The 19,125-nt window shown below is 46.1% G+C and overlaps 2 protein-coding genes across 16 annotated transcripts in view; both read right to left on the bottom strand.

Moving 5' to 3' along the window:
* Positions 1–8,932, bottom strand: part of LOC120906514 (inositol hexakisphosphate and diphosphoinositol-pentakisphosphate kinase) — a 43,831-nt gene extending 34,899 nt beyond the window's left edge. For 4 of the 13 annotated variants that reach the window (XM_040318247.1, XM_040318248.1, XM_040318253.1 and 1 more), the window contains exon 1: positions 4,001–4,615. Coding sequence is in view for 2 of the 13 variants with exons in the window: in XM_040318256.1 (XP_040174190.1) it covers positions 6,685–6,822 (138 nt within the window). In the remaining 11 variants the exon portion in view is untranslated. Of the gene's footprint in view, positions 1–3,940; positions 4,616–6,684; positions 7,953–8,287 lie in introns of those variants that run through there. The other 9 variants (XM_040318255.1, XM_040318254.1, XM_040318256.1 and 6 more) reach the window with 8 other exon arrangements.
* A 3,296-nt stretch (positions 8,933–12,228) lies between these two features.
* Positions 12,229–15,342, bottom strand: LOC120906354 (myosin regulatory light chain sqh). Of its 3 annotated transcripts, none has more exons than XM_040317948.1 (3): positions 15,215–15,342; positions 12,725–13,324; positions 12,229–12,623 (listed from the first exon to the last, which is right to left on the bottom strand). In XM_040317948.1, the coding sequence occupies exons 2-3, from the start codon at positions 13,243–13,245 to the stop codon at positions 12,593–12,595; spliced, it is 552 nt and encodes a 183-aa protein (XP_040173882.1). In that variant the 5' UTR covers positions 13,246–13,324; positions 15,215–15,342; the 3' UTR covers positions 12,229–12,592. The 3 variants fall into 3 exon arrangements, with proteins under 3 accessions (XP_040173882.1, XP_040173883.1, XP_040173884.1); XM_040317949.1 differs by lacking the exon at positions 15,215–15,342 and adding an exon at positions 13,527–13,746; XM_040317950.1 differs by having other exon boundaries at positions 12,229–13,324.
* Positions 15,343–19,125: the final 3,783 nt, after the last annotated feature.

A 19,125-nucleotide genomic window follows, 5' to 3' on the forward strand; every position in this document is an offset into this window, starting at 1 on the left:
TTGTCAGAGAAGCATAACTTTCGCATAAAAAAGAAAGCGTAAACAGCGTACAAAATCACTTTCTAGCCAGCATTCACTAGCCATTTTGGTTAAAGTTTAGGTGCATTAGAGCCATGTTTCAATAGCTGTACACTTCGAAAGCTATAATAAGATTGAATGAAAACTGTCATTTTGAAAACGAAACAAAAATCGCATATGTTCCGTGCTATATCTTCTACAGCTCATTTCTAGAAGGCAAAAACAGGATGAAAAAGAAAATGCGAACCAGATTACAGATAATGTCAAATATAAATTCAACTGCTTATAGTTAATCCACAGATAAAAATCTAACATACGCAATCTCAAACGGTTTGCATTCTTCCAGGACAGTGTGTAAACTTGGAGACAAATCGAATCCCTGAGCAGACCTTCATATATTTACCCAATTTAGAGCGTTGTGCGCTTTATTAGCCACTTTGGGCCACTCTTTACGCTCAGGCAGACAAACAGAATCCTCTAGCACAGAGATGTCAAACTGTTGGCCCGCGATCGCTTGAGCCAACATTTATTTTGCATTTCTGCTTTTACCGTACATCGTTCCATATACCAGACATCTGAATTTGAAGAGATTTTCAACTTCACTAATTTCTCTACTAATTGACTAATTGCTAATTGAATTGATAGTTTAACATCCATAGTCAGAAAATCTTGTCAGTTTTTTTCTTCTTTCTTCTCTCCATGCATGTTGTGTGCAAAAAAAAAGAATTCCAAAAGCGAATTGTAGAACAAAACCCACAAAACTTATTTATTTTCTGCAATCGAGCATTGAATTTCGACTACTAGACTACTAGGTGACTACAGGTGAGCCTAGACTACAGGTGAGCTTATAGCGCTGATTTCAGTTGCCATAATAAGATGAGGTTCGTTCTTTAGTAAAACGTTTCTTAGATTAGTAACTGTTGACAACGTATTCCAATATGAAACGACAGGTTAACTTTAAAGGTTAATATGAAACGACAGGTAAACTGTTAACGATCCAATTTATGTATCATATCATTTCATATAAAAACTAGGTTGCGGCCCGTGCTACTATTTGCAGTAGTATTGTGGTCCGCGTGGTCGAATGCGTTTGACATCGCTGCTCTAGCATCACCATTGGCCGGCGCCGTCCAAAAGTGCGTCAAGACACTACCGTTCGCTACGCTTGCACGGCAGTGGGCTAGGGACGGGAATGCATCTTCGCCCATCAGTGCCCCCTGTCAAGCGTGATGACGGCCAAAACACCCATCGGGAATCGGCACGGTACTTGATGACAAATTCTAGACAGCAAAACAAATTCCACCCAAAAGACACACACAAACAGACGGTTCGAGTGGCCACATCACATTGTCGTGACGAAAGAGGGGAGGAAGACACCTTAACCATTCTGGTCACTCCCAGGTTTTCTTTTTCCACCAGGAGGGTCGTCGTCGTTCCGAACGTGTCGCGCCGCCATCAATGATGCGCTTGAGTAGTGTTGTGCTAGTTTTGGTGTTTTGTTTTTCAACGATGCAAAAAAAAACACACACACACACACGCTCTTATTAGAAAGCGGGCGATAACGTTCGGGTGAGTATAGCGGGGGAGGGAGAGGATGTTACCTCGCTCCTCTCAGAGCAATTCAAACGTCAGGTCGCGTTTCGTGACAAGCGGTGGCAAATAGATTACGTCCAATATAGAACTCGGCCGTAAAAAAGGCGCTAGATCTCCTCCCCCTCCCTTCCCCTCCTCGCACGTGCCTTCGGACGCGCGGGGACGGGTTTCGGGTAGGGATTATACCCAAAAACGGAGGGGGTGAAAAGGAGGGCAAGGTAAGATATATGGTCCAAGCGGGATCTTACGAAAAGAAGAAGAAGAAAAACATAAACACACACGCACACAACAACAAACTTGTTGGGATGATAATTTAAGTGATGCATCCACAATGTGTTATCTGACGTCTCCACGACACTAACGTAAAGGTATATCTGTGTGTGCGTATGTTCAATGGTGGTTGGGGTTGGGGGACATGGCACCGTTTCCTGTTTTATCTTTCACTTCAGCAACTCCCGCCCGATGGCGTGATGTGCGTTACCTCACTGTGTCGTTGAGTGTATCTCGTTTCAAAACAATAGTGCGCACACACGAGGAGGATCTTCTCTCTGTTTGCTGCTGCTGCTGTTGTTACTGTGTGCTTCTAACTAGAGTTGGGCAACTTCCCAAAAAAACAATCAGAACTGGGCCCTGACGGTCGTACCCAATTCCGACACAAATGTCAAAAACAAAAACAAATGTCGTACCCAATTCCGAATGGTAGGTTCAATCCTACAAGCCAGAATCATCCAGAATCGTCCAGAATCGTCCGAAATCGTCCAGAATCGCCGGAATCGTTGGAATCATCGGAATCGTCCTGAATCGACCGTAATCGTAGTCGACCGATATCAGTTCTTGTGGGAAGACACATTTGATATATCTTTCACTTTCTCCGTCATTCGCGCGCACCTCTGCCTGGTTGATAGAACTTCTTAGCACACAGGCAACAAAACGGGCTTGGTATGACCGCGTAGGTTGTTGATGTAAAGCCAAAGGGCGATTTTGTCTAGAGATACGCGAATACGTACGACTTTAATAACATGCCGGTTATAGATTCGATTTTGGTATGAATCAAGCCCACATACCTGCAATGGATACACCAATAAGTCACAGATGCATCACAGTTTAGTTAGTCCAACAGTATGGTGTCAAGTGAACTGCGCCTTAGTTCGTGGTGGCAATTTTGGAATGTAGGTCAGCTTTTTCTTTTGTCCATTTTCAGTGCAACGAAAGCAACGGAAAAATACAACGAAAAATGATCAGTTTACCATTCCAGAAACTACCACGGAGTGATCGGAGTTCACTACCACTTGTACGCCGTAAAACGGGCAGGCCCTTTTGTTGCCAGTATACTAAGAGGCTCCAATCCAAACGTTCCAAACATTTTGGGGAGGGCATGACTACCAGCGGTGCGCGCACAAGGCAATGGACAGAGAAAGTGAAAGATATATTAAATGTGTCTTCGTACATTCACTAATTTCGACTACGACTCCGGACGATTCCGGACAATTCTGGATGAATTCGAAGACTTGAGACGATTCCCACGACTCGGGACAACTCCAGACGATTCCAGACGATTCCGACGATTCCGATGGAGATAGCGATTCCATGTCTCTGGAGTCGGAATCGAATTCAACCTGGTCAGAACCAGAGCGGAACCGTGGGTTCGATCCGGAGTACTCATCTCTACTTCTAACCCGCACAATACACACACTCACACACTTGAGAGCACCGCCGATAATGGAATTATCGAATTGATACCCCTTCGCACAAACCATCCCCCCCCCCCTATCGCCCGCACATAAAAAAGCGTTTCGCGCGCACACACACGTGGGCCACTTGACGGCGGCATTGTCACCCAACGCGTGGTTCTTCCCAACCCCGAAGAGCAGCCGCTTTGCACGTTGCCGCTAAATGTGGCTTCGAAACGGTCTTAATCCCCACTGCCCTTCCCGTCCCTGCCCTCAGCCGCACCTTGCCGATTGCCACCGGTGAGCACTGTCGGGCAGGATGATGCTCGCGCTCACTTTGCTTGGTTGAAGGTTGTTTACCACACAAGGGCGGTTTGTTTTTGTGATACAGAGAGTGCGCGAGCGCGCTCGCAGCGCGTACGCCAGTGTGTGACACTGCACGCTTATCGTGTGTAGATATGTTTATCGTAAGATCGTAAGAGACACCGTGGGGGAGAGGAAACCTCGAAAGACACTGGCCAGCGCACCCCGTCCGAGAATTCACGTGATTTTGCCAGCCTTGTGCAGGCGAAGAAGAGCTCCGAAGGCGAGTTCGTCGCAAGGCCCATGTTTTGGGGCTCCTTCTGGCCACCACTGCCGCCATAGTTCACAGCATCTACCTGACTCAAGGCCGATAGCTTCCAGCGCTTCCCAGAAGATCATTGGCCATATACACTTACACATACACACACAAACACGATGCACAGGAACACTGACTCTAAACAAAAGAAAGCACGCCGAAAGGAAACGGAAATGACGTTTTGTTTGCAGTCACATAGAGAACGCAAAACCGTTTGCATTGGCTACGTTTACAGCTCAACCGTTTCAACACTTTCTACCAATACCGCGTAGTAAACAAACAGAACTGCAATCCCCGCCCGCGCGCGAAAAGTACACGTATGCTTCTCGCGCAATGCGAGAAAAACCGTTTCAAGTGCCGCTGCTGCTGTTGCTGCACGTCCTCGTAGCTTGTTGTGTGACAGTGAACTGAAAGGGCCGCGCGCGCCGTTTTGATTGCAGGCAGACCACAACAGAGCTGCTGCTGCTGCTGCTGCCGCTGGACCGTATACACGCCGGTCTCGGAAGAGGCTGCTGCGAAGCGTGGTGCGTGAGTGCGCGCGCGCACGCGCGCACACTCACACACGCTCGCCGTCGTCGTTCGGCTTTCTTTCCGCAAGCGGCACCGCGCGTGTGTGTGTACGCGGCGCGATCGATGCTGTTGCGGCTATAGTTGTTTGTACCGCGCGGCGATCCCCTGCGCTGCGTCGGTTTCGTTGCGCTTTAGCGTTTTAGCGCGCGGGCCTGACAAACATCTCGCGCTCGCTCGCTCACTCGCGTTCCGTAGATTCCGTCGGACTGGCAATTGTCGTGTGGGAGGATGAATTTGCTTTTGCGCTCCAAAGAAAAAAACAAAAGCGGCCACAAATTTCCTCCCGTTGGGGGTGATCACGCACTGGGGCGTCCATCAATACGGCCAGACGCACGCGTTTTGAAGTTCAGCGCAGGAAACGCACTAAGCCGGATGACGATGCTATGGAGGAGGGATGTATCCCTCTGTTCACTATCTTAACGTATTACCGCCCTTCCCCAAGCCCGAGCTTTATCTTGAGTGCATCCCACTCTCAAGCCCACACACACACCCAAACAGACACACACGCGCGCACCACTTCTCCTGGTAGTTTCTTGTGGCGTATTTAATCGAAATGGTGTTTTTTTTTTCTTCTCTCCCTCGCGCTCCTTTCTTTCGAGTGGGTTTAACACCGCGCGATAAGCGCAATCGAACAGCAATTAGACGGTCAGATTAGATTACAGCCACGACACGCCATGGGAGGGGAATAAATAAAAAATAATTAATCCATGAATTGAAATTATTAGCACGCAAAAGACACTCGGGGCAAAAGACACAAACGATTCCATCACTGTGAAAGCTGACAGATGGGAATGGTTTTGAAAAACAAAACAAAACAAAACAAAAACAACATCCAAAAAATTGGGTCAGGAACGGAACGGTTCCCCACAAGAACCCGCACTTCATTGCTCAGGTGCGTTGGTCCTATTCCGCGCGTGAAGGGAGTTTTTTTTTAATGGCGTGCACGCGCCGTCTAACCTTCTGCGAGACTATCGGACCCGAGCCTGGGCGTTGCATCTTCACATTCTCACTAGAACGCTGTGTCAGCAGTAACACCGTTGCTCTTGAATTCTCTCTCACACACACACAAACACACACACTCTTTTGTTTTGTGCACCACACGAGGAGATGCAGCGTGCTGCATTGATGGAAGATTTTGTGCCTGTTGTTGCTGTTGTTATTGTTGCTGTTTACAAGGATGCAGAAAGTGCAGCATTGCATGTCGGTGGTGCATCGTTCATCACCGGGACGAATTGGAATAACTTTCGTCAGCGTCCCTCCTTGCCCCTTGAATTTGTCGTCGTGCTGTTTTCCAACTGCTGGTTTTGTTTGTAAACAAAGGACACACACTAGTGTTGGATAAACCTGGTTCATATTCATGAATCTGAATGAATCTTTGCAATGATTCAATGAATCTGAATCTCTGTTGGAATGATTCATGAATCTCGAAGATTCGTGAATCTCTAAAGATTCATGAATTTCAAATGTTCACGAATTTCAAAAGGTGTACGAATCTCGAAATATTAATGAATCTCGAAAGAATCATGAATCTAAAAAGATTCATATATCTCGAAAGATTTACGAATCTCTAGAGATTCAATAATCTCAAAATAACACATAGAGCTTGAACTTCTTATTTTTCTTCTTCTTGGCGAAGCAACCTACATAGGCTTTCGACATTTCTTGGCATGTTCAACACACCCGGATAGCTTGTTTTGCTGCGGGGAGCCGGTTCATGCAAGGTTTGAGCCCACGATGGGCATGTTGTTAAGTCGTGGAAGCTTACTATATCATTGGATCGTTCAAATTCAAGGTAGGGTAAGGGTAAGGATTTTGGTAGATTAATGTATCCTACGAGGTTCCCGAATCCTTGGAGATTCGTGAATCCTTAGAGATTCATACATCTTTGGAGATTCCTGAATCCTTGGAGATTCCTGAATCCTTGGAGATTCCTGAATCCTTGGAGATTCTTGAATCTTCAGAGATAAATCTATAGAGATTCACGAATCTTTAAAAGTCATTTCGAGTTTGGAATCACTCATCCCTGAAGAGTCATATGAGCGCATCTCAACAAAAGATTCATAAATCCCAACACTAGTACACACTGCACAGCACACTACACTAGGGGCAAACAGAATCGTGCGGGGGTGGGGTGGGGGGGGGTTGGTCGAGTGGGTGGTAAAAAGGTTGAAGGGGTGGAGAGGTGAGAGAGCATAAGAAAGCGCGGTCACTCACCTCATCGCCGACGTAGAATCCTGGCCGACCGGACGGCGTTTGCAGGGCACCAGCGCCACCACCGAGCCCGTCGCCGGTGGCGGAGGAGGACGCCTGCTTCAGGCCCTGGTAGCCGCTCTCCAGCTCGGTGTACGACATCGTCCCGGAGGGAGGTGGTGGGGTGGGGTTTGGGGTTGGTTGGTGGACTCAAAATTAGCAATCCGAGGGAGGAGGTGGGAGTAACGAGTAAGGAAGGTTGGGACAGTCACACGTACACTTTACAGCACACCGAGCAACGGAAGTAGTTCTTCTTTCTCCCGGGAACCTTCCCTAAAACGCGCCTGATGATGAAGGATGAAGGATGGAGAGAGACACAAACACACACATGCAGCGCAGCACACAGCGCACAGAGTGAGAGAGTGTGGCCACCGGAGTGTGTTGGGTAGTGCGCTCGCGTACCCTCCAAACGCCACCAAACGAAGTCAGCGTGTGTGTGTTTGTGTGTCAGGTCAGGTGGCCGATCGAACGCCACGCGCTGCTCCACATCACCCTTTTCGTCTGTCGTAGGATGGGTCGTAGATTTAAAGGAAGGAGGAAAGGGCTCGAAAGATGGTTTCCGTCTCTGTCGGCCGCACCGCGCCGCTTATCACTCCCGTACGTGTCACGGTGTGTGTGCCTACGTTAGAGTCGCCGTGCCTTGATAAGACACTGTCGTCGCTATCGGTTCCTGTGCTCGCTTCGCTTCTCGCTTCGCTTCTCTCTTGCTCCGTCAGTCCCAGATTGCAGGTTGTAGCACGTTTGTGTGTGAATGTCGGTCGGCGGGATGCACTTGTCCACCACCAAGATGGTCCACCTAAGCACCCGGCTCTCTAGAAAGGGATTCTTTTTGCAATCTTGTCTTCTATCACCATGATTCACCGTCAAAAGTGCTGCTCTTTCACCTTCTCCTCCTGCTGCTGCTGCTGCTGCTTGGCCGGTGGTAACATTTTACAAAACACACCACTAATCATACCAAAACGGGGGCGACACGACACATAGATGCACAGCGAGGGCGGGTTCCCGGGAGGGACGATACAAGTTCAACTCACACAAACACACATACATACACACACACACACAGCAAAGACACTCGTGTACTCGCCTCGAGGGGTTCTTTTTGATTTGCCGTTCACCTGTCTTTTTCCCCGAAATGTTCTAATTAAAGTTCACACCGGAAACTCGATCGGAGGGGCACACTCACACACACACACACAAACACGCGCGCGACAGTACGAGTACGGGGAAAGTCACTTCACATATCGGGAGAGAAGAAAAAAAAAAGATGCAAAGAAAACAAGAAAGAAAAGAAGACATTACAAAAAAACGAAACCAAATTGGTGGTGATAAAGGGGGAAAGGAGGGGGCGGCATAAAACGAAAACTGTGAACGGAAATTAAAGAACTTTAATATATAAGCAAAACAAAAATCCTCCACACATACAGCCAAGTTCACCATTTGTAGGGGAGGGGTGGGATTAGGGGGGAAGAAAACTGAGGAAAATCGATTCGACGGTTATTGGTGGATGGGCGGGTTGGGGTTTGGATGGGAGAAGAGTATAACAAGAAAAATCTGTGCAAACACTTACATACAACAAGTAGCTGCCCGCTTCCGGATCGTACAGAAAGGTCATTGTGTCGAACGAGGGGGAGTTGGGGGAGGCCGCCGCTTCTTATACCTTTCCTGCGTTTCCCCTTGCACACCTGGGCCCGGTGCTGTCACGGTACGAGGCGGCTCACCGGTACCATTCGCGCCTTGTACGGGTTGGCCGACACCAGACACCGTAAACACCGTTCAGTTCCAGCTGGAAAACATTCGTGGTTTTCTCCTTTCCTTGGAGTGGGGAAGGGGTGACTTATCTGTTTGCAGCAGTCACAGGACGATACTACAAACACACACACACACACACATAAACACACTAATTGGGTTTTTTTATTGCTTGCCTTTCATTCCACTTTCCCTTTGGACAGCTGTGGCTCGTTTTTTTTTCTTCTCACTCACACTCGGCTGTTGGGCGATGCGAAATTACCGAAAAGAAAACAAACAACCACACGAAACAATTTTCAGCACTCTCCGGCGAAATCATTCGCGAGCACCGAAAACGAGAACAAACCAAAGCCCAAAACCCAAAACGTCCTTACGCAAACCTGCGGAGGACATGCGTTTTTCCTCGCGAGACCTTCGGAACGGTCTCTGGCTCATCCCCCCCCGTGTTATGTCATTTGATATGTCAAACTGACGCGTTCAGATTTGTTTTGATCGAACTCTACTCCATGTGTGTGTATGTGTATCTGTGTGTGCCTGTGTATGTGGCGATAGAGCTTGCCCAGTGAATGGGGGATAGAAAAAAAAATGCACCAGAGGTGTATTTGCTGACATTGCTGCAGTTTTTGTTTTGTTTCTTTTTGCTTGAACCGCGGTTTCATTTCTACCACTACCGGTCTGGAGCGGTACTGCGTTACCTGGGGGGAAAAGGGACGGTCTGATGCGTGGAATAAAGTGTTATTTTTCCTCTGCTTTCCGCAATACCCCAACGGCTCCCCGTGAGTATTTACGCTGCTGATGGGGGTCTGCCGACCCGGTTCGGATTTGCTCGGATGACGTTTCCAGCGCTTAAGGTGCCTGTACACCGTTAAGGAACGGCGGTTACATTTGTACGTTAAATTTGAAATGATGTTTTTTAGCTTGATGATAAAATACAGTAGAGCGCCGTTTATCCGGGCTCATCGGGACTGGACCTTGTTCGGATATGCGAATAACAATGATAATGAGTCATAGGATATATTTAATCACAAATTCCTGTTTTTTTTTGGAAATGTATCCTATGTTTTGATAAAAATTACATAGCTTTTATCACATTCACGTTTTTTCCAATAAGAATATTTGAAATTTTCCAGAGGCATTCGGATTCCAATGAGACGGATAAAAGGTACTCGTGTAAACGGCGCTCCACTGTAATTGGATAAAAATAAACGACGTTGCAAAACGTCTGAAAGAGTGCAATACGTTAAAAAATGTCTAATTTAGTACTAATTTTGAAGAAAAGCAAAAAAAAAGAAATGTTCCAGAAATATGTTGCCAAGCGTTTTCTAAATTTGTTTCATTCAAGCAAAACATAAAGCAAGAGAGATGTCAATTTACAACAGACTACTATTCAAGCTATGGCACCTAGGATCAATTATCACTCAAAACAAATATCATATTGCCAAACTGACGTCAATTTTAGGACAATTCATGTAACCGAAAGATGGCTTTCGAGTCATCATGAATGTCTTATCAAAAGTGATTGGTGGTTGAAACCAATCTTTATTTATTTATTCGTTGATAAAAGTTGAAATCCCTTCTGGTAAACCGGCACTTAAAAAAAAAGGAAGTTACGTAATTTAAAAAAACCCAAAATAATTTTGAACATCTACAATGGTGGGTATTCAAAATCAGACACTATTACGAAATTCACATCGGAGACCGGTCGTTCTTCCTACTTTTCGATCCATGTATCAATTTCCTAGATTTTTTTTCTTTTATTACCCTTCTACGTGGTAATGTGAAATAAGAATAAAAAATTAACTTTTTTATGAAAATAACGGGGAGAAAATGATGAAATCGTTCATGGTAGAAAGAACATCAGGAAAGTGAAATTGTCCGATTTTGAATACTCAGCACTGTACCTTGCATTTCTAGACTCCCTAGCTACTATCATATACAGGCGGTCCCCGAGATACACGGTTAATGGGGACCGAAAACGGCCGCAAAATACCGCGTATCTCGAATTTCCGCGTAAGTCGAATCTCGTGATTGCCAGCTAAAATATCACAAATTTTCGTGTAATTTTGCAAGTAAGGGGCGGTTTTAGTCACTTTATGAATTATTTGATATGATTCTGACTGAATATAACTGTTTTAAACCTTTTGAAATAGTTTTGAACATTCGATCAAAACGGAAATTATTTGGCAATTTGCAATTGATGTGTCAAATCAGTACAATTTGCTCAAAGAATGGTCAAATTTAGAAAACCGCGTATCTCCGAATCCGCGTATAAGAGGTACCGTGTATCTCGGGGACCGCCTGTACTACTATTGACTACACATTCAAAATAGTAAGGGAATCTGCATGTCCACCTAATTTAACCCAGCAACAGCAAGACAAGTTTACAAAAATATTGCAAACTATTTGCCCCTTCCAAGGACATGGACAGAGGAGGCTTGGTAGGCCCAAACTGAGGTGACAAGATGGCGTGGATGCGTCCGCCATTAAGGCCGTGATAACGGACTGGCAGACGAAGACCATGAGTGATTTCGGACACATCCAAGACCGCAAAGCGGTTGTGGCACCGGATAAGTAAGAAAGTAGTATTTGCCCCTTCCACATACGGTCCAAAAATATTCCAGCATGAAATGGTGAACTATTTGGCGAAACATTAATAGCAACCACTAGAAATTCGAAAGAAAGATGCACTTACTATGTGTTGGTTAATCGAACAAACAATACAAAATCAACACTGCAAAATAATTTGAATTACGGATAGTAGATAACGATAAACGCGTCACTTGCGGTAACAGTGAAACTACATAACATAAATTTACTGAAATGAAGTAGTTTAAAAATTGGAATAATTTAAAGAGCATAGCAAACAAATTAGGTATGATATTGCCTAATTTTGAAGCATTAGCGAACCCCTATTACAATATTTTAACAAATATATTTAATTATTATTTGACATATGTATATAGAATTCATACGCAATCATAAAATGTGCAATTTAGCTATCTTAAGGGGAAAAGTTTTACGCAGACTGAGTTTGTAAATAAAAAAAAAGATAGCAATGAACAAACTATCATGGCGCACAAGTTCCTAAGCTAAAACAATCCGAGAATCGAGAGTTATGGCCTGATCACGGTGTTCCAACGGCAGTCGAATGGATCAGCGGGCTTCAAATGGAGCAACAAAATATTGGAATCATGTCAACTTACTAGAAGAGATGAACGTTTAATTGATTTTTTTAAGCTTTTTAACTGTACAACACGCATAAAACTGTTAAAAATCTAATCTTTTTGGCCAAAGCTTCACTCAATTTTCCGTGTCATCTGCCGTTCGACATGCCGTGATCAGGCCGTTAGGCTTTATTTTTTCCAATAATCAAATATGGCAATAAAAGATAAATTTATGTGCATGTAAATTGCTGGAAAACGATTGATGACATCCATTCGATGAGCTGCATGCAACGAATGACGACGAGAATGATCTTTGTTGTCGTTCCAGCAACTAATTAACGCTTTGTGTGAAGATTTGCAAAACGTGTTTGCTCTCCGGTGCTTAGCACTTTTGAAGGCTGTTGAAATATCGGCCATGTCAGTCGTACGAACAATCATGTTACTTAGTTCCCGCATCGTTTGATATCGTTTCTTCGGTTCGGCCATAATTTGTGCATTGCTGGAAAACCGCAAACAAACAAAAAAAGGTGCATAAATGAGCAACAAACGGCGCGCGTGGCGGTTCGGATGTCTAGAAGGCACAAACAAACAGAAAGGATCGCCGCTTGCCCCGCATCAAAGTTGGTAATGTTTCATTTTCGACAAAATACAGGTCTACATTCTAAACGAACGCTCGACAAAACATCTGTTAACATTCCTCTCTGTACCGTGTACTCCGTGTGTGTTGCTAGGCGGCTGGTGGTTTTGTGTGCTTCGCTCGTATAGGGATTAGAAGTACGTTCGCACCGCAGGCCAATTACATTTATGATCGAATTAGTCGAGTGACAGGACAGCTTCGTTTGCGTCCGGCAAACACGTGTTTCGAGGGTTAGCAATACTGAAGAGGGGATGGGGTGTAATTACTTGCGTAACGTGAATAAATGTGTTAGTTGGGGATGGTTCTTTTACTTTTGTCTGTCTGTTCATGAGTCTTCTTGCGTACTCGCGCTCTCCCTAAATGCAGAACGGGAAGGGGGAAAAAGGTGAGAAAAGAAAGCTTGGGTGAAAACTGGTGAAAAAAAACAACAACCGCTTGGTTAGTCTGTCGCGCTCACTGCTCATCCTTATCCTTGGCGCCGTGCTTCAGGATGCGGGTGAACTCGATGTAGTCGAACAGGCTGTTCTTGATCGGCGCCTCGCGGAACATCTCGTCCACGTCCTCGTCGGTGAACCGGTCGCCCATCGTCGTCAGCAGCTCGCGCAGCCGGTCCTCGTTGATCACGCCCGTGTTCTCCTCGTCGAAGCAGCCGAACGCGTTCTTGATCACCTCCTCCGGGTCGGTGCCCTGCAGCCGCTCGCCGAACAGCGTCAGGAACATGGTGAAGTTGATCGGACCGGGCGCCTCGTTCATCATGCCCTCGAGGTACTCCTCGGTCGGGTTCTTGCCGAGCGACGCGAGCATATCGTGCAGGTCGTCCTTCTCGATGAACCCGTCCCGGTTCTGGTCGATCATGTTGAACGCCTCCTTAAACTCGGCAATCTGGGCCTGGTCGAACATGGCGAACACGTTCGAGGTGGCGCGCTGGGCCCGCTTCTTCGTCGTGCCGCGGCGTCCGGCAGTTTTGCGCGACGACATGATTGTTGTAGTTGATGCTGCTGTCGTTATTGGGCTTAGAGTGCAAGCTTGCTTGATGGCGGGCAGGGAGCTTTACCAGCTGTTGCAATTTCCCCGCGTCGATTTGAGCCGTCGTTGATGGATGATTGAAGCGTTCGGTTGAGCGATGGATGCGGGGAGCAAGCATTGAGAAATGAAAGTAAAACAAAAACTTATTACTATCAATGGTTACTCGTTGTTGTAGGCAATGCCGGACAGCCGGAAGTGTGTTTAGTTGAATAAATGCTGGATCATAAACTAACCACGGATGTTTGAGCAAATGTTACACAAACACAGGTTGTCCCCAGCGTGGTACACAACTCTCCACGTAGCGAAACGAAGTTGACCAACGTGCACGGCTACTAATTTGCGACTAAGGAGTGCTTCTCCGCCACATGCACAATGGCTGCTGTGGGTTTACAGTGTCCAAGGCAAACCTTGCCTCCCCCCATGGAACCACCCGTGAGTGTCATACCACCGATCTTGCCCCGTGAAGACGGAGGGCCGACATTTAAACCATTCGAGTGGATCGCGGTGGCTGCACTGCCGTGGTAGTGGTGACAGATGTGAGTCACGGTCCATGCACGCGCACACACACACACTTATATCCACAGCCGTTGCAGAAAGGGCAGGGTTTGCGGGTTGCGGAAGGGGGCAGGCATGGGGCAATTCGTTATCTCGTCACCCATTTCCAGCCAATTGCTCATCGATGCGACATGTGTTGTGTGTTACGTCGCGCGCAATAACAATTCCCGCGTCCAGATGGTGTGCGATCAGGTTTTGTGCACCTTCTTGTCTGCCTGTGAGCCACACTGCCTCCCTCCCTCCGATCGGGCTGAATCGAGGTCGAGTGGGAGCGACAGAAAGAGAGTTCGCTTTGCACATGGTTCAATCATTTCGCCGAATCGGGCAAAACGGACCAGCGGGCCGCACAAATTCATATCCTTATAAGGCGAACCATTATGGGGCCGCCAAGATGACCTCTCCCTCTCCACTCGCTGCATTCACGGAGAGAGGGGAACACACATCTCTACACCGTTTGCCGTTGAGCCCTGTGGCACACAAACACAGCCGTGGGTACAAGAAATAAACTTTTTGCGTCTCCCCTTCTCATGATGGAAAAAAAAATCTTTCGCAAAGCGGTACAGAGATGCCTTTGCGGGACGACCAGTTCCTTTTAAAGGCAAATCAAGCGTTTATGGTTTTACGGGTTTGTTGTTTTTGTTGCTTTTATATGTGTTACTTTCACGCCAAAGTGCAGCTGGCACAAGAAGTTACCATTTAAGAAAAAATAAAAAATAAAATAAACCTTAGGTGATGCGGGCACGGTGCGGGTTTGTATAATTGTTGGCAAATGCTTACAAAAAAATACTGCTGCTCGCAGTAGCGAGTAATGTTCCAGAAGTTTACCACAACACATTCCATCTGGAACCGGTGCGATAGAAACGCAAAAAAAAACCGAGGCGTAGGCCAGTCTGGGTCCGCCCTCGGTCCGTAGCTTGGGGCCAAAAATAAAGCGGAACAAAACATTTGTAATAACATTTACCCGATGCAGGCCGCGCGGTGGTGAGGGGTGGTGGTCGGCAAAAACAGTCACACCCGCCGACAAAGGGAAACTAGAGTTTGTTTAAGGTTATGCGTGTGTGTGTGTGTGTTTGTAAGTGCAGGAAATGGGTGAATCATCTGCCTTTCCAACGGTTGCACCGCCCCAGGAATAATTGTGCACGCGTAGGCAAGAGACAGCGAACGAGCGATAGTGCCGATCCCAAAGGAAATCGTTCTCACCCTCTCATTCACATGCCCTTTATAGATGGTACGTGACGTACTTTACTTATTTTATTGGCCGTTTTCTGGCCTTTCGCATCAATTTTGGCATACCATGCCGACCACGAAGCAATAAAACACTTTCCCGCGACACTCGTTACACACACAAGGGGAAAGAATTACTCACCGAATGTTCGCAATAATGCACAAAACAGCGCAGAGTTTTGCAGATCGTTTCCTTCTAGCTTTGAGTACGCGAAAACACAATGGAGTCACGGACAAGGCACTTGATACAGTGACAGTTTGCTGGAATTGTCTATGGAATTTCTTGCTCCGCATTGGCGCATTACACACCGTCCAGTAGCTGTTTGACAGTCGCGTCATGGAGTGCCAAGGTGCATTAAAAGTGGTGGTAGCGCTCATCCGATGCGATTTTATCGGAGGCAGCTGCCAAATGCTGTTTCGGTTCATATTGCGATTGTTTGGACGATTTTAGTAGTTTAACCTAGGCATGTGTACAATGAACGAGAATCGCACCGCTCGAACAATTCGGTAAAGTGCACGAACGAACGAGGTTCTTAACAAAAAGAACGACCAGGACTTTTGGAAGAAACTGACTACACCGAACGCGTTCGAACGTTCCGTTCAGTGTTCCACGGCACACATAAATGTGGTAATGAAACGTGCAAAAACATATTGCTTTCTCGCTCTTTCTCGCACCGTGCGAACGGGTCGTCAGAGATCAAAATGTACCCTCTCAAATAGCCAGCTCGTACTTTATAGCTGAATTAGGGCTGTTTAACGAAAAATCGTTCCGATATCGTACTTTGTGGCTGATTAAGAGATAGACGGTACTTTGCGGAACTATGGAGCTTTTTAACAGGCACATGGTACTCTTTGGAACTTTGCGGCTGATTAGCACTATGTGTAGGGTTCATGATGGAACTTGAAGGCTTGTTAAGAAAGGGTACTGAACTTGGTGGAACTTTATAGCTTTTTAATGCATGCCATCGGTACAAGACGGCTCTTGTCAAAGTGTCAAAGACGGACGCCGGCAATAATATCATTGCTGCTGCACAAGTTAGATTCGTTAATTGAAGAATGAATATTGAGTGAAGTGATTGTGAATTATCAGTAAATTGTGTAAAATGTTGTGTAATTCATCAATACACAGGATTTAAAAATATACATATGTGTTTAAACTAGAGTTGGGCAAAACGCACAAAAAAGCGGAACTGGGTCCGGACGATTCCAACAAATTTCGGACCCAGTTCCGAAGGGTAGGTTCAATCCGACAAGCCGGAACCGCCCGGAATCGTCTGGAATCGTCTGGAATCGTCGGAATCGTCGGAATCGTGCGGAGTCGTTGGAACCGTCCGGAATCGTCCGGAATCGTCGGAATCGTCCGGAATCGCCCGGAATCGATGGAATCGTCCGGAATCGCCCGGAAACGTCGGAATCGTCCAGAATCGCCCGGAATCGCCTGGAATCGTCCGGAATCGCCCGGAATCGCCCGGAATCGTCCGGAATCGACCGTAATCGACCGGAATCGACCGGAATCGACCGGAATCGCCCGGAATCGTCCGGAATCGTCGGAATAGTTGGAATTCCATTTCATTCCATGTCATTTATGCAGTGCATAACCTAATACAAATAGATACAAACAGTAACACAAGAAGCTAGATTGCATGTCGAACGATATTGAGGAACTCAGTGCGCGACATTCCTGGCTCAAATGTACGACAGCCAGCATTGACAGATGCGCGGCGGCCGGAACGTGAACAGACGCAAACGACCGGAATCGACTGAAATCGCCCGGAATCGACCGGAATCATCTAGAATCGTTAGAATCGTTCGGAATCGACCGGAATCAACCGGAATCGTGAGGAATCGTAGTCAACCAATAGTAGTAAATGTTAGAAGCCACATTTAATACATATTTTACTTTTTCCGTCATTGCTTTGCATGCACCACCGGCAAGTATGGCTTCCCAAAAATGTTTGGAGCGTTCATGAAACCTCTTAGTATAATGGCAACAAAAGAGCTTAACCGGAACAAAAGAGCTTAGGAATCGAACCTATAAAGGCCATGTTATTAAAGTCGTACGACTTGATAACTGTGTTCATAATTAGAAACGTGCGTAGCTTAAGAAATCAAAATAGTACAAATGTAAGAATCTTATTAGTTGTTGATTAACACTAGGTTTACGGAACCAGTCAATTTGACGGAATTTTAACTTTGCAGAGAAATACGAACAATACCTTTTGTTTAATTTAGTTTTTTTTTCTTTTCGTAAACTCATCATAACATACTATAAGTTTCTAACTTAAAACTATATTTACATTATATATTAGATGTTTCAAGTCATTCGTACGTTCACTGGGGCCCCTCAATCGACGGGATCATCAACGGGGCCCCCAAATGGCCGAGGCAATGGAGATTGTTCTTCGTATTATGGCTGTGTATGGCTGTATGTAGATGCAGCTGTAACGGTTTTTGGTCTTGTTGTGTTTGCAAAAAATTAAATAGTCGATAAAAACCATATTGAGTATTTTTATACCCTTCTCCCCTTCCTTCTAACCTGAAACCTTTCCCATTTCCCATTCTCTTCGGTCCAGGGCCAAGAATGAAAATTTTATTTTTTGCATTAAAAGACACACACAATCCACTATCCTAGGCCAGGAATGTGAATACCATTTTTCGTGTGAAACAGCTGTCTGCTTTCGGCACACAATCGCAAAGCGGTAGCAGGGGCCCCGTATACAAGAACAGGACGGTTCATCCCAGCCAAGAGCGCACACAATGACATCGATTACCATTTCTCGAATGAAACCTCAACCCACTGAAGCACCGTTGACCAAACGACCTTCCTAGGCTTTTTAAAGCGACGCGAGCTTGGTGTCAATTTTTCCTGCTAATTTCTCCGGCTACGAGCCGGCGTATTGAAATTTTGTGTAGGGGCCTTTAAATTTTTGTCTGTGTATGATGTGTGCTTGTGGCTGTTGAAACGGGTTTTCTTTGTGGTTAAACGCAGCGTTCTGTTCTGTGTTCCGTGCATTGGATTTTAGCAGCAAGTGTCTCCGCGTTTTTTTTTTTTGGTGAGCTCGTGCACCGACCATCCACACTAAGACCAAATGCACGGGGCCCCTTATTGACGGGGCCTCTTTACCGACGGGGGCCCTTACCGACGGGGGCCCTTACCGACGGGGGCCCTTTATCGAAGAGTCCACATAATCGTTGGGGCCCCGTAAACCACCTTTGAGTTTTGGCTTCAATATAGCCGTATCGGTTTTTTATCTTGTTTTCACGCAAAAAGTTGTATGTAAATAGTGATAAAACATCATTTTAATATTAACACGGCCCAGATCCTTTTTGGACATATGAAAACCACCCCTTCCCGATTTCCCCTATTTGTCAGTTGACCACAAAAGATGAGTAGGGCCCCGCGTGAAAATTTAAGGTTTTGGGTTAAAAGCAGGCACGCTCCACGATCTCAGGCTTGAGATGTGAATACCATTTTTCGCGTGAAAGCTGTCTGTTTTCGGCACACATCTGCAAAACAAGTATAGTATCTTGACACCCCCAGCAAGCACAGGCACGTTTCATCCAAGCCAAATTGAAAAGCGCACACATCGATATCGATGGAATCGTTTCTCGAATGAAACCTCTACCCACTGGAGCACCGTTGCTTGCTTGGTGTTAGTCAATTTTTCCTGCTAATTTTACCGGCTACGAGCCGGTGTATTGATATTGTGTTTCGGGGCCTTTAAATTTTTGTTTGGGTGTGTTGTATGCTTGTGTTGTGTAACGGGTTTTCGGTGGTAGTTAAGCGCAGCGTTCTGTGCATTCCATTTTAGCAGCAAGTTGCTATGCGTGGTTTTGGGTTTGGGTGTCTCGTGCACAGGCCACCCACACCAGCAAAAATTGACGATTTCTCGCTCTGTCCAATACTTTGCGCCAACGATGATGAGGTATTGATTTGAGCTGTGCGCGCGTGTGGCAGCGTTCTTCGCTTGCGACTTTGATGCAAGTATTGGCAGATTTCTTAGAACATTGAATGTGCTGCTTTGAGTAGTATGGGGCCCCGGTTTTCTGCAG

The sequence above is a fragment of the Anopheles arabiensis genome, chromosome X (genome assembly GCF_016920715.1).
Source record: "Anopheles arabiensis isolate DONGOLA chromosome X, AaraD3, whole genome shotgun sequence".
Taxonomy (NCBI): domain Eukaryota; kingdom Metazoa; phylum Arthropoda; class Insecta; order Diptera; family Culicidae; genus Anopheles; species Anopheles arabiensis.